This window comes from Ochotona princeps, chromosome 9, assembly GCF_030435755.1.
Source record: "Ochotona princeps isolate mOchPri1 chromosome 9, mOchPri1.hap1, whole genome shotgun sequence".
Taxonomy (NCBI): Eukaryota; Metazoa; Chordata; class Mammalia; order Lagomorpha; family Ochotonidae; genus Ochotona; species Ochotona princeps.
The window spans coordinates 20,916,671-20,936,712 of record NC_080840.1 but is presented as its reverse complement, the minus strand read 5'-3'; the positions used below and the strand labels follow the sequence as shown (position 1 = coordinate 20,936,712).

Sequence of the window (20,042 nt, the reverse complement as noted above, 5' to 3'; positions counted from 1 at the left end):
TACAAACAGTGCTCTTGTGCTAAGAAGAAAATGCACGGGACGGTAATGAGGGGAGCGGGGCTCAGGCGCTCTGAGGGCAGTCGGAAGGATTTTCCAAGGAGGACACAAGAAATCAAAGGACTGAAAGGGAGCTGTGTGTGCCAGAGGGGAAACACTTTCCAGCAGGTTTGAAATACTGAAAAGAGACCAATGAGACCTAAAAAAAGACTGACCATCAACAAACCGGAAGGATCACTCAAGTTTTGCTGACCCTGGGAAGTAAAGCAGGTACCTCCAAAGCTTTATGGCAGCCACGAGCAGGGCTAGACCAGGACCAAACATATGTGTTAACCACATTCAACCTGCTTCAGTTTCATTATTAACTTCATCCCTGCAGGAGACATGTCTGAGAGTTCAAATTCCAAAAGATGTCCTCGTGTTACAGAAGCCAAGTTCCAAGGCAGAGAGCATGCAATAGAAATCTCAACCAATGTTTGTTGAGAATATTTAAGGGAGACAAATACTTAGAGCTTTCTTTTGCTGAGTATTTATAGATATTTTACTTTACAGACAAGGTTGTTTTCCATTTTTTCCTTCTGTTTTTCTTCAATATTAAAGTAGTGGCAATACTACAGAAACACTACGTTTGACTGGCAATAAAAATACAGTATCCAAACTCATTTTCTCAAATAAAATAGCCTAACTTTAAGCAAGTATGACTGTAAGTAAGAGTAGAAATCTTAACGCCAATCTCAAGACCAGAAATACCGAGGACACGATAGAGAGCAAGAACAATAGGCAAGGCCTAAAATCTATATCCCCAAAATTCCAGGAATCTTGTTCACAGAGTTGTTCTAAAACCACATTCTAGAACAAACCAATAGGAGACAAGCTTATAAATTCAAGGAAAACAAAAGTTAGTTAATATCAAAAAATACCCAGAAAAAAACTCTACTGAAGATATATTACATAATCCATGGAGTCATGAAAATTAAAAACAACAATCAACTTCACAAGGCATATTAGAAGTTCTGATGAACTTTCAACTTCAGACAGGTCTAATGAACCCACGGCCCTCCTTGGCAGAAAGTTCGCAGTTCCTTGTCACAGTGAGACCTTTGTTAGGGATCTCCTAGGGGAATAAATTAACACTATAAATTACCACGGTCACTTCTCCTGAAACTGGTAGCTCTCATGCAAAACTTCCACCGGGTATGGCTCGACCAATTCCAGACACAAAGACTGCAAACATGAGAGCAATGAGAATCAGGAAGCATCGACAGACAAAGGAAGAAACACAAAATTCTACATCAACCATGGCAAAATTATTTCAAGAGGACAATCAGTTCCTTCTGAAGACACAATCTAGCAAGGGCAGTAGTCTCAACCTATACTGGCTGAGTTTCAAGATTGCCTCCGAATTTTAACTGTGTATGTGACTCATCAATTTACTGGACCTGTCACAGTCTCCATGCCTACACAATGAAAACAGCAGTGAGTCTTGAAATGTTTTGTGAATATTAACAATATAGGAATTATGTATATGAGCATTAACCTATACAAATCCTAAAATTAAACAAAGCTCCTCTGCTCCATGGGAACCCGAGTTATGTACTCATTCTACAAAAGGGTTTAAATTTGTTCAGTGAAAACTTAATGTGCTGTCACTCTTTTTCATGCCCCATGATGATAATCATGATAAATATCATTCTAAGGCCAAGCTGTTTTCTAGAAGATTCTAGACTTTCTGTGCCCTCACTGCTCCACCTCATGGTTTCCAATGAGCTGAAAACACAAGCAGTAAAGCATGTTGTTGCTTCCTTGTGCAGCTCTACTGTCTTCTCATTAACAGTGGTCAGACCCCAGCCCTCAAGAATCTGAGGGACCAAGATAATCAAAACGTCACTGTGCTTTGTTGTATAGGTCTAGAGAGGTAGGGAACATCTCGTTAAAGTATTCAGTAAGGTGATTTTGAGAGAATCAACTAATATTCTAACTAATTACAACTAGCTAGCATCTATACCTATTCAACGACCAAGACTTGTTATTGAGCCACTTCCCTTCAACACCAAAACATGACTGCATTATTTACACTTTCCAGCTACTATGTCCTCCACCCCCCCCCCATCAAAATACACGAAAAAAGGGAGAGAAGTGTCAACCAAGAGACAGAAATTGCAGAAGTTAAATTTTAAGAGAACTCAGTTTCACACTGAAAAGAAAAATACATTCTAACAGAAAGAACATTAAAATGAGCCTGTAAAAACAACTTCAATTCAATCACCTTTTCTTTTGAGAATTCAAAGCCTAAATACTTATGTGATCTTAAGGTTCACTGAAGTACAAGGCCCCATTTCACAGACAATGAAATGGAAAATAGTACCTTCTCCATCTAATTTACATCAAGACAGCAACATTTCTAAATTCCAGGGCCATTTTGCTGTCTTCTGTCCTCTGCTGCCTACATTTTTAGCTCCATATGAAAATAAGTGAAGTTCCTTACAACACCAATAGTTTGCAGAACGGGTCTGCAACACTGTGGTGTGAGCCATGTCTTAGCGACATAAATCCCAAGGCTTCCTGTCCTTCTGAGTCAGAATGTCCTGGCATTACCCTGGAGACTCCGTTTTTAACGAGGTCCTCAAGTGACACCCACCCTGAAGCCAGCACACCGGATATGGAGTTATAATACCAGGATATGTCAGGACTGTCAGCAACTTCACCAGTACACTCAGAAGACATCCCCTATCTGACTAGAATCTAAAGAATCACGGAAGTCCTTATATTGGCCATTCACAATTTTAAGATTCTGGAGATGACTAAAAGTCAACAATTAAGGGGTCAACTGCTATCTGCTCAATCCTTCAAGCCACTGGAAGTTTCCCTAGGTAAAGGAGAACCAACAGATTGCTACAAAAGAGCTCCTCTGTCTTGATAAACCCAAGTTCTACATACATGCAGATGGCATTACTTTCACATGTGTGGAGCACTATCAAGCTCTCTGGACTGCGTATTACCACAGGAACAGCGCTTCTCTAACAAGCACAGGAGTCACCCGGGGATCTTGTTAAAATTCTTATTCAGAATCCAAAACTATGAGATGGGAGCTGATATTCTGTGCTGCTTGCAAGATTCCAGGTAACATGGATGCTGTTTCTCCGCAGATCACACCTTGAGTAGAAAGATTCATGCAGCCTGGCTGGAAATAACTTCAACCTCAGTGTGTGTTTGCCGCGAATGCGTTATCGGTATTATATGTATTCAGCACTTTACAGAACCTTCGCAAATGAATATTTTATGATGGGCTACATCACTTCCTTCTTCAGGCACGTAGAAATAGCACCCACTTCTGAGAGGCCACACTCTGCTTTATAAATTACAACTACAAATGAAATTGTCAAAATAATCCAAAACCATTTGCTTACCTTTTTTTTCTATTTTATTGTTTGGGGATTACCTCTCAATATTCTTACACGCTAAGTCTTTTATATGAATTAGCCATAATGATCCCACAAATTCTGTATTCCCATCCCAACTCACAGCAGCAGGAGGTCAATACGCTGCTGGCAAGATGCAATATTGTTGCTAGAGCCCACAGTTACCAGTTTGTATATTTTGCTAGTGGTATCACCAGCCTGTTGAGGGACTCACCCGTAAGCACTTCAGAATTTATTCTGACTTGCACCATTCCCTCAGTAACTGACACACTGTCACCTCCAAAAAATAGGAACAGTCCACGGAGAAGCTGCTGCTCAAGAATAAATGTGAAGTCATTGTGAAACCATCACGGTGTAGATGCTCCTCTACCTAGGAACTACATTCTATCAGCAGTAATGCAAAAACCTCAAACACAGTTGGGGAGCATTTCTTTCATTTCTCAAGACCTTAACCATCCCATCATCTTCAAAGATTTCCAGAAAATTACAATTAAAGAAACAAAGGTTGTTTACTCTAATTCTCCTAAGAGCCAGACCAAAGCACACCCTTCTCTACACTCCCCTTACCACAAAAACACCTGGACACAGATCCGTAGCTACTTAAAAGTTGACACCTACAGCTGGAACCATGAAATGCCACAGGGATACTAAACCATACACACGTTTCTTGCAAATGGTATATTTTGAGAGGGACTCAAAACTCTTCATTATTTAAAAACTTCTAGCACTTTGGCTACACAGGGTCCAACTAATTTGTGAGGTACTACAAATAAGTGCTTGAAATTACATAAAATTCTGTAACTTTTGCCAACTTGATGGCAAACATTCTTGTCATGCCACCTCATGGGGAACGGGGCTGTCACTTAGGAGGTCTCTTTATTTTAAAGATGACAAATATAAGACTTAGTTGAAGCTGAAGTTCACATAATATGTGAATGTTGCTTTAATGACTGCATACTATATTATTTGGGACATACTTAAATTGAAGCTTCATATACCCCATACTATATCAGGCAATGAGCAGATGAATCAAAAAACTTTGATTACATAGCTATATCATCCTTTCACTTTAGGCACATGAAATCAATCTCCTTCTATAACACTAAACCATACTTAATAAAAAGAACAGAATTTCTGTGAGGAAAGAAAGTGTACTTCTTATTTACTTTTTAGAATGTTCGTAGTGTTTTAAGATATCACTTATGAATCCTGCCATATTTCAAAGCACAGTGGTCTTTTCGCCCAAAAACAATTTATAACTAATCCTTATTAGTCAATCTCAACTATTTATTTGCATTTTAAATAAATAAACACAATCCAAAGGAAAACAAAATAGAGTACCTTAGGGGCAAAGTCAAAAACTGATTTATATAAAGATAATCAGATCAGCCTTTTACATATGGGGGAACAGAATTTTCATCCTTGGATAAGAGGGGAGGAGTCTGCAGTTCAAGAAAAAAAAGCAGAAATTATGAATGAGTCAAATCCTGCTCAGTTCACCTGTCCTGCATGTTTAAGCTGAAGTAATTTATTTGATATTTACTCCTTTGGAGAAATTGGCTTAGGAGCAATTCAACATCAGTGGCAGAAGAAAATAAAACTAATGTCACATCTGAAAATTCGCAACTCATGATTCACTTTCTAAAGGAAGACATGGCCTAAACATTTTTCAAAACATAGACTAGGCTTCTCACAAAACTGGAAGTAACAAAGTAGTGAAAGTAATAGGTACACACCAATATGAAATTAAAATCATGGCTAAAGCTTCTCTATTCCAAAGGTTGATAACTGTACTTGCAAAAGACCACAGTTCTGAAGTTCCTAATAAATTATCTACAAATAAAGGGCATGGCATCAGGAGCTATATTATCCATGTACTATAACATCCCTGGTGACTTCCTGTCTCACAGTAGGAATTTTCAAATCGAAACATGAGGTCTGTTTCAGGATATAACAGGCAACTGATCTAATAGTTACTCTTTAAAAGAACATGACACAGAACATACACAAATCTAAACGCAACCATCATGGTCCTCACCCTTTTTAGAAATTCTATAATAATGCATTGTGTGCTTGGCCATTTCCAGATGTGTTGATAATTACGTGCTTATCATAAAAAAGTCTATTCTTCAGAATTTACAGAATATGCGGTCCAGGCTCCCTGACAGAGCTCTTTTTAAGACAGATTGAGTGGTGGCCCTCTTCGTTTGACCACCTGCTTTACCCAATGTCAATTCCTTCAGCTTGCATTTATATAAGGGATATCTAAAAGCTACAACCACTGATTACGAACCTGTAGACACATTCATGAATCTCCTAAGCACAGAATACTGTCATTTCACATGCAGCCAAGAATGTGTGCATTTTTGCAGCATTCTGGCTAACAAGGAGCGGTTCAGTAACTGTAAGTAGATACATTACTTATTGAAGCACATATTTCATAATGAGGGGTATTAGGCACTCATCCACTCATCCAAATAGTTACTGAAGATGTGCATAGATGACAACTCATGCTGCGTAGTGTATTTTAAAATTATAATGAGTTGCTGGTGCACACTATGTCTTTATATATACATACAAATACACATTTATAGCTAAGGTCACAAATACAAACAGGAGCATAATCATGAATGACAGAATACAATTTCATCTAAACAGCTAGCAACGGAGATCTATATTTCTATTTATGTACAGAGAGATTATATAGCTGATGAAGAAAATATTTTTGCTACAATGAATACATTATATGTTATATACATGATTACATAATTTTCTTTGGCTAGTTTTTGAACCTATATACAGTTGTAAAGCCCTTCTTATTATATGCACCTGTCATTCATTCAAATTGCTGCTGCAATTTCACTGCATGGAAATTTCTAAAAACCATTTTATTAATCTTTCGTGGATTAATGTTGGGTTTTGGCCATTTTCGCTTTCAATTTTTTTTCTTGTTGTTTTCCTCGTTCAGAATTGTGATTAAGGAGATTATTGCCTAACCTTCGAGTATACCCATGAGAAGGGCTGTTCTCTTGTAAAAACACATATATTTATTGACTTTTTTTTTGCAAGGCAGAGTTACAGAGAGGGAGCCTCTGCTATTTCCCAAGTGGCCACAACATTGAAGCCCAGAGTCCAGAACTTAATCCAGGTTGCCAGTGAGTACCTGGGCTCAAGGACGTGGGCCATCTTTGCTGTTTTCCAAGGTATATTAGCAGGGAGCTGGAAGGGAAGCAGAGCAGCCAGCACTCAAGCCAGTGCCCACACAGATAGGACACTGATGCTGCACAGAGAAGCTTAAACTGCCCCTCAAACTTCCAGCCCCATCAAAGGATTTTCATCTGAGTAGTAAAATTACGTGATCACTGGGTATATACAGATGGTACAGCCACAATTTACAACAGCTGCTTTCCAAGATCCTATGTATTAACTCTATCCTTTATCATGAGGTCTTTGTATTAAATTCTATGTTTTCCTGGACTTAATAAGTGATGCCTTGTGTTGCTATTCGGATAGGATTTTTGTATGAGTTTAAGCTTCATCAGTATCTTCTTGTGAGTGTGATCTAACTTAATCATACAGATTTAAAGATATCTTCTATGTAATATTGGTTGTTGGTGGTCAGCATGATATCTTCTTTTCCTGTATTTTTATCGGTCACTCCAGGTTTCTGAGTTCCACCCTCTATAGGCCAGGCTATCTTTTCTGAGGTGACTGCTTCCCCAGCATCTCGGCTGGACCCCTCTCCTTGGCGTTTCTCTTCATCGCGATGTAGCTGTGAGTGAATTCACATGTCTAGCTCCTGCTTGATATGTGCTGTGCTGATCCGGATTTGCATATTTGTGCCTCCCAGCAGCTCTAGAAGACTCCTTTGTCATTTTCCCCTCAAACGCTGACTGTCCATCCTTCAGCCTCCACTCCCGAAAGTTGTTCTTCTGGGTCTCTGATTAAATGTCACTTTCAATAGATATAATTACTGTATCTTGCTATTTGCTTCTGATATCGCCCATCTTAAACACTGTGTCTAGTATCTCAATCTGTCATTTAACATATAAATACATGTCAAGTTACAACAACTATATCTGTTAATAATAATGTACTATGTGTGTCTTTTCTCAACCACTTAGAAATTTGGACTTCCATGTTCCTTGATCAATTTTTCAGCAGCAATTTTTATTTCTTAGTCATTGACTTTTTTATTTATTTTGTGACGCCACACTCATGTGGCTAATAGGGGAATCTAAATCTATCATTTATATTTTCCACTGATTTCATATGAAATTGATTTTCCTGTATGTAGGGTGAATTCTTCTGTCACTGCAGGTAAAAATTAGAGTGTCTTCCTATAGACAAATCTGTGTTTACTTTTGTCACAAGGCACAGGGAGGCACTAATGTGGAAATCCTTTGCGGTCTCAGTCCACAAGGAAACTTGGTGGATTCAGCAGCAGGGCTCCAGGCTATGCCTCCTGCTTAACTGCAACACCAACACGGGCATTCGGCTCAATGCAACCTTCCATGCTCTGCTTCCTGCTCCCGTCCCACTAGCCTTGGCTTAGCTCCATCTTCATAAAAGGAAGAACTAAAGTCTTTGGAAGCTCCCCTTAATTTAGGGAGGTCAAGGAAGGCCTTATAAAGTCAGATTTATCCAGAATAGTTGTGGTATATGGATAGTCCCCCCATGTACCCCCACAAACATAAGCTGTGACACTGAAATTTTCTGTGAGAATCGCAGTCAGCAAAGAATGGGAACACTATTCAATTAATCAGTAAATAATAAGGAATATGCAATCAGAAATTCATGAATGAAATACAGTAATTCCAGGAAAGTCTCGTGGGTCAGAAGGTAATACAGGTAAATATGAAGCATTAAGAAAAGTTATATACTGGATAATGTTTGTTTCTGATTTAGGCAAAACCTAGTTTTGATGGAAAATGCTCCCACACAAGAATCCATACTGAGGTATTCCACTCTGAACTCTAAATCTGCCCCCCTAATTCTCAGCTAAAGTTGTTTTATAGGCAAATAATTGTACATATTGTACAATTCTTGGCTTATGTTAATTTATTACACTGTAAGCCTAATATATGGAGTATTAAGAAGCCTTGAATACTTCCAGGCAATAACAAAGAACCATGGCAGAAATGTCCAAATAAGAATAATATGATAAATATTAATGTAACTGAAGAAGTACTATTGTGAGAAGGTAAGTTTGTCCTCTTACTCTGTTCAAAACATAGCAATTGGGAAAAACGCTGTGACAGTAAATCAGTTTTTAAACATTCCTGTAACCATCTCCTTACACATCCTTGGGCTTCCATTGTCGCTTACCTTTCAAGGGCTCCTTTACACTTCCTACTCCTTAACCTGCAACTCCTGCAATGGTAAGACTCCAAATATCAAATACTTCTATGAAGACTCAAGAGCAGATTATAAACAACATGTTAAAGAACCTAGATGAGTGGATTTGAAACAGAATTTAAACCCTGCAGTGCCTGAATAACCCAGGGAGGATGTTGCTATTTTTTTTTTTTTTACTTGTAACAGAATGCTCAACTATTGACTTAAATTAAGCTGGTGTGGAAACCTAGACCCTCAGGAAGGCCTCAACACAGTGTGATCATGAAAAGTAAAATTGCAACTCACCTTGGACATTGAATTTATTTGTAAAAACTGTGAAGTCAGAAACTCCCAGGGATGTCACTCTCATAAAAACTTTGAGTGAGCACTTCCTGGGCATCCCGACACCACGGGAAATGGGACAGAAGCAGCGGTGAATCAGCCAGCAACAGCCTTTCCCTTTCGAATTGATTTTCATTACTGAATATTAACTAAATCCCGACATTATCAACTAATTTTTATTCACAACTTATTTCATGATATTTTTATTCATTGTTTCTTGGGGAAACAATGTTTGATTGCTTTCACTCATGTTTTTGTCTCTTGGAAGATTGCTTTAGCCAATGCCACGTGGAAATCTTATTGTCCTGGATAAGGCTTCAAGTAATAGCCTCGTCAAGAAAAACCTAATGTCCAAAGGATCTGCCATTTGGACATGTCACAGTGTGTGTGTGTGTGTGTGCATGTATGTGTGCACATGAAGCACATGTCCTTGAACACATTTGTTCACAGAGACAAAAAACGCTGTCCTCTTCAAAAACAGAAAGGATCATCTAACTTTGGCTTCAAGTCCCAATTACACTCCCATGCACAACATTCATATACTCGCACATCCACAATCAGTAAAGCTCAAAAAGCAGCTGATGCCTGCTGGCCCCAGAGAGAAATTACCATGCAGCTAACATCAGAGGAGCCAGAAACACTCATTGCAAGTGTGAACACACAGCTGACTGCAGGACTGTGTCTTTCCGAGGGCTGACCTTATAAATTAAACAGTGTAAATCTCAAGTTAGTGTTTTCTGAAGATTCTGATTCACTGTGAACATTAGGGTGCCCTTCAAATTAACATCTAACATTATTAGCCTATTACTGCACACGAAGAGCTTCATTACTGACTACTGAAAAAACAAAAGCATCCATTGGCAATGACACAAAACTTTGAAAGACAATGCAGGGCACTTTTTTGGGGAGCAAACTGAATTTTTAAACTAGGACATGGAAGTTATATATGGAGCAGCACTTGGAATAGTAAATAAAGGTCTTTACTTGAATGCCTAGAAGTGTAACATGAAAGCACACGAAATACTCTGTCATACTGGAACATAACTTTCCACCAAGGCTTCTTTAGAACTAAGTTCTCTCAAAACCAAGTCTGCCTGTGTCAAGGCACTTTCTAATCACCACGTGGGTCTCTGTCATCCTTATGCTGAAACTTGGTACTCAGCCCTGCATCTTTGTGGCAGGCGTCACTTGTTCTTGCTAGGCCAGGCAGCTTGTCTTCTCTAAGCACTAAGTCCCACGAGGCCTCTGACTCCACTACGCTTGCTTATTGCTGTATCTCCAGTGTCTGTCAGCATGTCTACCTGTGCAATTAACTAATGAGAGACTGATTAATAAATGAAATACAGGGAGGTAACCTCCAGAAAGAATGCAAGACCGCCTTGGAAAAATGAAACCTTTTTTTTTTTTAAAAAGCAAATAGGATAAAAGCAGAAGGAAAAAAAGGAGCATTCTCTGTTTCTATCACAAATCTGCCATAACTGAGTTTCATCAGCTCACATGAGCACATATATACAAATCCAAGGTCTTGGGCAAGGAGGAATTCTCACCTTCAGATGACTGCCTACAACCTAACAAAGATGTTACACAAATTTTCCAAAGCCACAAGAATCTTCAATCTCAATTTTCACAGAAAAAAATGAACACCACACTCTCCAGTTGATGTTCCCAGTTGGAAGAGAGAGCAGAATGGACTGTAATAACACCTTTCATTCGGGAGCTGCTCCATCAAAAATTATGGGATGTGGAGTCATAATTAGCAATGACAAATAAATGGACTATGAGTAAACTCATCAGCACTGTCAGCAAAACTGCAAATTTAAAAGCACATTCATTCTGGTAAAAAAAAAAAAAAAGTATGGAACATGAGCACATGGTCTGACCAAATTAAACCCACAATCTGGAATCCTACATATGCTTCTGGGATCTTGTTCTATAAGTTCCCCGTGTCCTTGGAATCACTCCCAACAAGCCCTGGATCAGCCTTGGGGACCCTGTCCATCAGCCTCTTGGCATTGCTCCTCCCACGGCTTACCTGTAGTGTCGGGAAATCTCTTCTTCCACCTGGGTTATAAAATCACATTTGGTACATGAGTGCTCCTTGCTCTCCCTGACGGCCTGCTGCCCCTCTGGTCCTTGCGGGTGACTGGCCTCCTGTTTCACATCCGCAGCCTGGGCCTCGTGCACAGTCTCATAGTGAAAGAGCAGCACATCGACGTCGGGCGTGGAGAAGGAGCACTGGTGGCACTGGTGTCTGACCCGCGAGCTTCCCGCCGCCCCCGGGGACAGGTGCAGCAACAGGAGCGCACAGTGGGAGCAATTACTTTTCCTACAAGCGAATGGGTAAGTAATCTCCCCAAGGTGCTTTTCTGGGCTGCAAAGGCCCCGGGGACAGAATGGACAGTGCTTAATGGTACACTTGTGAATGTTATGGAGCTGTTGATAATGGCGGAGAAGAGGCCCCACGACGATCACATCGGGACCGTGGCTTTTGGAATATCTAAAGTCACAGAACTGACAGTTATAGCTTGTGACCATGGTATCCTCTGCTCCCTTGCTGGAGAAGTCCTTCTTCTTCGCCCCACTCGAGCCCTTGTCTGCCTTGGTCAGGGGCTCCCCTTCTGCACTCTTGGCTAGGTCATTCTGATTAATGACCGAGCCCCTGGGAAGCTTATCATTCAACTCTGGATTAAGGCCTCCTGACTGCACTGTTCCATGCTGCTTGCTGTAATGTTCCAGCAGCTTCAGTGAGCTAGACGACTCGCAGCTGAAACTACAAAATTTACACCAGTAGTAACTGGTGGCCTCTGTACCATTTTGTCTCGTGGAATCGAGGGGCTTGATGGGCACTGAGTAGCCAACCGGAGTGTCATCTCCCGCCTTGACCGTGATCTTGTCCTGCCACTTCCCCGACTCTGCAGAGTCACTGGAGCGGAGGGCAGGGATGGATTTGTTAGAATTTTTCTCCGAAGGTTTCGCACCCTCAGAGGAGGGGAGAGAAGCTTTGATTTTATTTGGGTGAGTCTGAAGAAAATGTTGTTCTAGTTCAGTTGATGAGTTGCCCATATAAGTGAAATTGCAGAATTTGCAGCGGAAATACTTGGTGTTTCCTTGGCAATCTGGTGTTTTCCGTCCAATGCCAATGAATGTTCCACCTGAAGTGACCTGGGGTGTAGAGGAGAGGGATGTTACTTCAAACGTGTCATTAATTCAATGGGTTCTCTGCAGGGGGGGCGGAGGGAAGGTGCCAAGTATTCCACATCAAAAACTACAATAGTACTCCTGCTTATTATGAAATCACTTGAATAATCAGAGCTGAATAAATTCACTCTTCATTTCCCAACAGCTCCTCTTTGAGAGGCTCATTATGCTAAACATTTGGGGCCAAAGTAACAGAGGAGGGCAAGTAATAAAAGCACTCTCACTAATCCAAAAGATTCAGTAATACACACCTTTAAAAATCTAAGGAAACAATCGGTAACTGCAGAGGTTTTACTACCGCTCCCTCTAAATCACAAGCACACAGAAGCACCTCCATCATGACTGGACAGAAGGACCATTTTGCACAGAGGAAGGGTTGCTGTGTGAACCAGAAGCAGATGATCATTAGGGAAATCTGTCCAGGTCTTAGAGCAATGAAGCTGCAGGCAGACAAGGCCCAGCTTTTGGATAAAATGACTAAACAAATGGCTTGTCACTGACGTCCAAGCACAGATCCTGAAAATGGTAAGATGAAGACAGGAAAGTATGGTGAGGAACAAAGATTCCCAAAGTCCCCTAATGTAAGGCTCTTATTTCAATGAGTTTCTGTTCTACCGCAAACAGGTGTCCGGTCTTCCCACGAGTGGGTCATTGGGATGTTTAAATATCAAAATAAAATGATTCTACTGCAACAATCCCTGCCTCTCTGCTTCCTGCCCAGATGATGACACTGGGCAGTAACAGCAGCTCCGCAGGCCTCCAACAGCACTTCCTACAAAGCTCTCCCTCCCTTCTCGGGCAAGCACCTCCAAGGGCCTCTCATCTAATCCCACCACTGAGCAGCCAACAATCACAATTTAGGACAGAGTTTTTGCTCCAAAAAGAGAGGAAATTTCCCCTTTCACACTGAGTGGATTTCTGAATTTTTCCAACAACCAGATGTAATATATTAAGCAAGCCATATAATCATGTTCTGCCTTCTTCAACAGCTGCTCAAGAACGACATGTGCGATCGCTGCTCGTATCCAAATCACTTCATGAGAAAAGACTCGGGCATCCAAAGGCTCGACTTGAAATGCAAACAATATTCCTGTAGTGCATCCAGGGATACATTTGTCCCGATATTGTTCAGGGCTAAGACGAAAGCCTGCGCTCTGCTACTTCAAGAGTGCTGTGACTTGATGAAGTTCTTTAAATTCTCCAGCCTGCAGCTTCCTCAATGGAAGCCAAGTCTGTGTCAGGTAATGGAGTTCTAGGAAATGTGCATTAACACCTGAACAACATTTACCGTGCGTTAAGATAATAATGCATGATGGTCTCCGAGGCCTTTAATCATGCATGAATAGCATTTCCCTACACTCATATTCCCCATAACAAGCACACACATTTCAGTCTCTCAGTAACACAGTATCACCGAACCAGAAAGCTAAGAATGAACCGCTCACTGAGCCTGTAACCTGACAATCAGTCAATGGTGTGAGAGATGTTAAAGTCATCTTCTCAAGCAGACCACATGGAATATTCTAACCCAGAATTTAACTGACTAAAACAACTGAAACTTACAACGAAATGTAGTGCACGCCACTGCAAACTTTCACCATATGTTCCCCAATTCAAGGGAGGTGAGGAAAAGCTTTCTTTTCAAAAACTAAAACTTCAAATAGGATTTCTTCAATCACATGTTTTGTTTATCAACTTAAATTTGAATTGAAAGCAATAAGTTCAGAATACCATTCTTCAATGTTGGCAAAGAAAGTGTGCCAAATCTAGAAATGAAATTGTTCTAGTTTTATCTGCCACACTGCTTTAGAATCGCCTAGCTTTCCTTACATAAAATACATTGAACTAACCTCTGCTTGTACAACCAGGATTCCTGAAAACCACTACACATCATGATTGCTTCTTTGATTTTGCAATCGTTAAGCCTCACGTGCTATGACCACATTGAAAGAGCTGAACTGTGATAGATTTTAGAGAAGTTAGAGTGAACAAGCAAGACCACAACTCTGCCTTTGAGATACAACAGCAACAACAACAACAACAACAATAAAATTAAAGACAGCCTTTTATCCTTTTGTATCTAGCTCTGATTCCACTTTTTTGTCTTTCAGAGAAACTTCTCCAAACTTCCAGACATGTTGGTGTGCACTGTTAAAGAAGTAAGTAATGCATAGACGTTGCATTTTTTACAATTGTGATGAAGACCAAGTGAAATCTCTAGAGATGTGATGGTCACAAGAACTGTGAAGTGACAAAACTGCCCCATAGCTCCAGCAGGGAAGCTAGTGGCCACGCTCGGCTATTCAACACGTGATGTAAACCTAGTGCAAACGTACAATTTCCTTTAAAGTTCTCAAGTCATTATCATAAATTTAAACAATCATTTACGGCTAGGGAACACCATATTATGCAGCACACACAATGGTACTAGTGAAATGGATGGGATTATTATCTAGTAAATGAGCCATCCAAGACATTTCCCTTGCCAATGAGTGAAAAGACTAAAAGGTGTTTGTGGGGTGGAAAGTGGGAATGAACGTGAATGGCGAAGTCATTCGGTGACAGTCGCGCACGTGTCATCACCTGTATTCTTAGCTAAAAATGAAGAGCTGCCCCTTGCCCTTCCGTTGCTTTCCTGAACTATAGGACAGTATCAGTACATGACAGGAAGCAGAGCTCAATGCCTCTGGGGTGAACGGATCAATGAAGTTCTTAATGAGATGTAACACAAACACAACTTCTCATCAAGGCCCTGACTTAGGTGGGGCACCATTATCACTGACTTGATCTAACACATGAACAACTTTTAAAAACACACAAAAATTAATCTTTTATCCAAAAGCAACTGCTACAGAGTCATCTGAGTGGGAATTACAGTTACATAGAAAATGTTGCAAGGAACAGATTTTATACTGTTTTTCACTGTGTAAAAATTGGGATAGCACTATTACTGTATTCTGTCTTTGCTTTTAAAAATGATACGTTCAGGCCCAATGCCCTAGCCGAGCCACTAAAATCCTTACCTTGCATGCACCAGGATCCCATATGGACTCCAGTTAGTGTCCTGGTGGCCCCGCTTCCCTTCTACCTCCCTGCTTGTGGCCTGAGAAAGCAGTTGAGGATGGGCCAAAGCCTTAGGACCCTGCTCCCACGTGAGAGACCAGGAAGAAGCTCCTAGCTCCTAGCTACAGATCAGCTCAGCTCCAGCCACTGCAGCCGCTTGGGGAGTGAATCAGTTGGCAGAAGATCTTCCTATCTCTCCTCCTCTCTGTATAGCTGAATTTTCCAATAAAAATGAATAAAATCTTTAAAAACAAAGATTCTGTCCATGTAGCATTTTCTACAGTTTTTATATGCCTTTTAATAGAAACGCTTCACTGTGGAAGTGAAAAATATTTAAAATGAATGAGCTCTTTTCAGAGTTTTTAACCTCAATTTGTTTCTTTCCACCTAACAATATGGAACAAGAATGAAAATATCTGACAGAATATGTCAAAGGGAAATATCAGGAGACTCAGAATCCTTAAAATGATACTTCAGCACACATAGTTATTTTCTATGTAGCAAAAAAAAAAAGAGATTTGTTTGAACTACACACAAACCTTTCCTCAGATGTGGTTCATTTTCAAGTACTATAATTGATAGCAACAGAGACAATTAAGAGGGTACTAATTTATGAAGACTTGAGGTTACGGGCTGATAGTCAAAAAAAAGTAAAACTTCGAAAATAACAAAACAAAACAACACTGATCAAATACCCAAGAAATACTCAACTTTCAAATAACTTAAAGAAATATGAAATTAGTAAGAGTTAATCATGGCTGAAAATAATCCTCATCGGAATTAATCTGCTAATCTACACAGGGAATGCTTGCACATGCATGGTTTTTTGGAACCCTTCTAGATGAGGACTTCCATGACATATTTTGTGATGGAAACTAAATGTGAAAAAAGTTTTAATAAGAAATCTGCATATGTGACAGCCATGCATAGCTTATTCCTGTCGTCTGTTCCAGGGCTGCCATGCTGCCATGTGAACTCCAGGAAATACCATTTCCGTTTGGATTTACAAATGTCAATCAGTGAGGCAGCGCCAAACCTTAAATTGGTAAAAAGAACATATCTAAAGGAACAGTATTGCATCTGATTCATTAGGTACATTTTTGTAGTTAGCTTTTGGGATGACAAAAATAAACAATTTACCCTAAACTAATTTTTTTTTCATTTTACTCAGTAATTCTAATTTCCCCCACGGTTAGCTGGTAACTGGGAAGGCAAATTACCAGGAAAACTTCAATTCATTCACAATAAAAGCAATCACAGAGCAAGTGGACACAGTTTGTTACTGAGGAATTCTCCATGGCACTACCCTTGCACCCAGACCATCGCCGGCACTGGCTCACCAAGAAGATATACGTAACTGCATGTGTGCAGTAGACAGCATTCAGAAAAACAAAAAGCTTAAACCCTGAACCATGCAGCGTCCTTCCCCAAGACACACCTACAATAAGCAGTGCTCTGAGAACATGAAAAGAGATCAAGTCCAAAATCTTAACATGTTTACACTTTGACACAAAAGCTTTGCAAGTGAATAGATGACAATAGTGGGAGAGAGGCTTCTGCTGAGAGACCCAGAAGGTTCCATGAAAACATGACGGCCGAGCACCTGCTCCAGACTACAGCTCAGCAAAGGTTTGCAGAGAGGAGAACAGATGAGCTGACGATGCCTGAGACGAGAGCTTCATCCAGGTCTCCCACAAGAGCATGGGAGCTCCAGCACTTGGGCCACCTCTTGCTTCCTTCTAATGGAACAGGCAAGGAGCTGCATGGCAAGCAGGGCAGTTAGGAACCTGAACTGGTACCCACAGACACTGGCAAGGAGCTGCATGGGAAGCAGGGCAGTTAGGAACCTGAACTGATACCCACAGACACTGGCAAGGAGCTGCATGGGAAGCAGGGCAGTTAGGACTTAACTAGTACTTGTGTGGGATGCCAGCACTGCAGATGGCAGCTTTACCTGGGACACCACAGTGCTGGCGCCTACCTAAATATAATTAAATGATATGTTTAACATTAGTAAAGTAGACCTACACTTCCTATAAAATATAAGAAGAATGAGTATAAGGAGAAATTTTTAAAAATTAAAGAAGGGCAGGAAAGAGAAGCAGAAAAAAACATTAAAAGGAATGGGAAACAACAGAAAAGGAGAGGAGAAGGAAGAGCAGGAAAGATGAAGAAGTAACAAAAAAAGCAAAGATATGAGAACAGAAGAAGAAAGCAAAGATCTAATAACCTATGAAATGCACTTTAGGGGCACTAACAGTAAAACAGTAAGGATTTAAGCCTCTGCCTGGTACCTCCAGCCATCTCACACTGAAATGCTAATTTACATGCTTGCTGCTCTGCTTCAGATCCAGCGCCCTGCTTAGGTGCCTGGAAAGGGAGGGAAGATGCCGAGTGTTTGGGCCCTCTCCCCCACAGGGCAGCCCTGAGTGGAGGTCCTGGCACTGGGCTGGCCCTAGCATTGAGCTGTTGAAACCTTCTGGGGAGTGAACCAGGACATAGACGATATTTCCACCTCCACCCTGTCACTCTGCCTTTCAGATAGCTAAGCGCACAAGTAAGTAAATAAATCTGTTTAAAAAAAATGCTTGGGGCAGGAGGGGAGACGCAGAGACTTCATTTACACATGCTAACCATGAAGTGTTAGAGAAATACCAAGATGGAGTCTCCCAAGAGTTAAGAAGACAGGCTTAGCCACAAAATATGAAGATTCTCAAATGTTACTGGATACATGAAAGAACGCAGGTCTTCATTAAGCACACATCAGCCGGCTATCTACGTACACAAAGGAGAAATGCCAATACACAGCAGGCCATTTGAATTCTCCAGCTCTTAGCTTTTCCTGACTTCTCTTCCTGCAGAACATGGTGAAATCACACAGTTCCGAGCAAGGCTGGGGAATGCTGCACACAATTACACACTCGAAAGGCTTTCTGATTTGTTCTCTGCCTCCACACCCATCCCTGCTCTTAACGTAGGCAGAGGATAAACCCTTAATTGCACAGCCCTGAAGAACATAAATGGAAGCTGGGTGCACCTTCTTAGCATTTAATCTTCAGAGAAAAACCAACAGAAACTGTGCCAGCTAACTGGGGAGCACAAGACAACTCTCACAGCAGCCATTAAAACACACCGTCCTAAAACAAAGGCCTCTCAATGTGGGGAGCAAGAAATCAATCAAGTCAATGGATGAAATTTTCCTTAATGTGAGGATGCAACATTGACCTTTTAACTAACCAAGTACAAATCTGTGGGGGTAGGCATTTAGCACCACGGCTAAAACACTGGACGAGATGCCTGGATTCCATGCCGAAGCTCCTGGGTCCGACACCTGGCTCCAGCACCTGACTGCAGCTCACCTGTTAATGCATATCCTGGCAGGCAGGCAGTGGTGATGGTTCAAATAATTGTATTCCTGACACTGACAAGAGAGATCTGTACCTGGTTTTGGCTTATTCCAGCCATGTACACTGTGAGCACTTGGCGTGCAAGGCAGCAGACTGGAGGGCTCTCTCTTATGCACGGGCATCATCACATCTCTCTCTCACTGCCTATCTCTTTCTGCCTCTCTATCTCCTAAATAAATGCACAAATATGAAAAGAAGCTGGTCTTTTCCCCTACCAGAACTAGCTTCTTTCATAATTTTTTTAATTTAAAAAAGGAGATTCAAATTTTTCTTTTCAGTGACTACAATGAAATCAATAGTATGCTCAAATGAGATAATTAGCATTACACCACACGGATTTGATAACAGAGTATCTTAAGGGAAACATGGATCTCCAAACTCAACGCAATTCACAGAGTATGCAGCAGACAGCCCAAACACATCACCCCTTACACACATCCGGCCTGCGTCCCGCTGTGTTTCCCTGTGCAGCGAACAGGCGTGGACTTGGGCTGTGAAGACAAGCTTGTACTGACCAGTGATGGGCCACTGCATCCCACTGCCTCAGCTGAGGCAACTCCTGGACCTTAGGCAGCTGACCTCAATCCATTATGCCAGTTTCTTTGTTTCTTAAAATGCATATCAATCCATTTCAAGGATTTTTATGAAGCTACCTTGACAAACATACATAAAGATCCACATACATAACTAAGAAATTGTGTTACATGATAATGAAATTAGAAAAAAAAGTACGCATGATTTTTGAGTATGTAGATTGAAAAAGCATTGAATAAGTTGAAAAAAGCACAGAAAAATAAATTTTACAGTGGTTTTAATTAAAATAGGAATTTGCTGGATATTCTGAATACACACAGCAATTTCTTCAAAATTTGGAATCATGTGGTGAGGATTTCAAAGAGGTTTATGGTCTCAGCTTCTCAGAACGAGAGTCCACAAAGGAAATCAGAAAATGAAAGGGAACTATTCTCTCAACGCAGTTCTCTGGGCTTGGTGCACTACTTGTCTATCTGGGCTTCGAACAGCTGCAAGTATGCTGTAATCACAATGACCCAAGAAATTAACAACAACAAAAAAAAAAATCCTGCATAATCTGCTGACTTAATACGGTTAGCGAGCAGGCCATTTGAGAGATAAAACTTTTATTAACAGTTGAATGATGCTAAATTTGATTGGATTCACAGATAACCACCATGTTTTTGTAAACATTCTTCCTGGAGAGAAACACTGATATTCACAAAAATGACACATTGTTTAAATGATAACAAATAAACCCCGAATC

The 20,042-nt window shown here is 40.7% G+C and overlaps 1 protein-coding gene across 4 annotated transcripts in view; it reads right to left on the bottom strand.

The window, feature by feature from the left end:
• TRPS1 (transcriptional repressor GATA binding 1) overlaps positions 1-20,042 on the bottom strand; it is a 245,265-nt gene that overhangs the window by 171,942 nt on the left and 53,281 nt on the right. For all 4 annotated transcript variants that reach the window (XM_058668533.1, XM_058668534.1, XM_004580689.2 and 1 more), the window contains one exon: positions 11,128-12,257. In XM_058668533.1, coding sequence (XP_058524516.1) covers positions 11,128-12,257 — 1,130 coding nt within the window. The remainder of the gene's footprint in view (positions 1-11,127; positions 12,258-20,042) is intronic.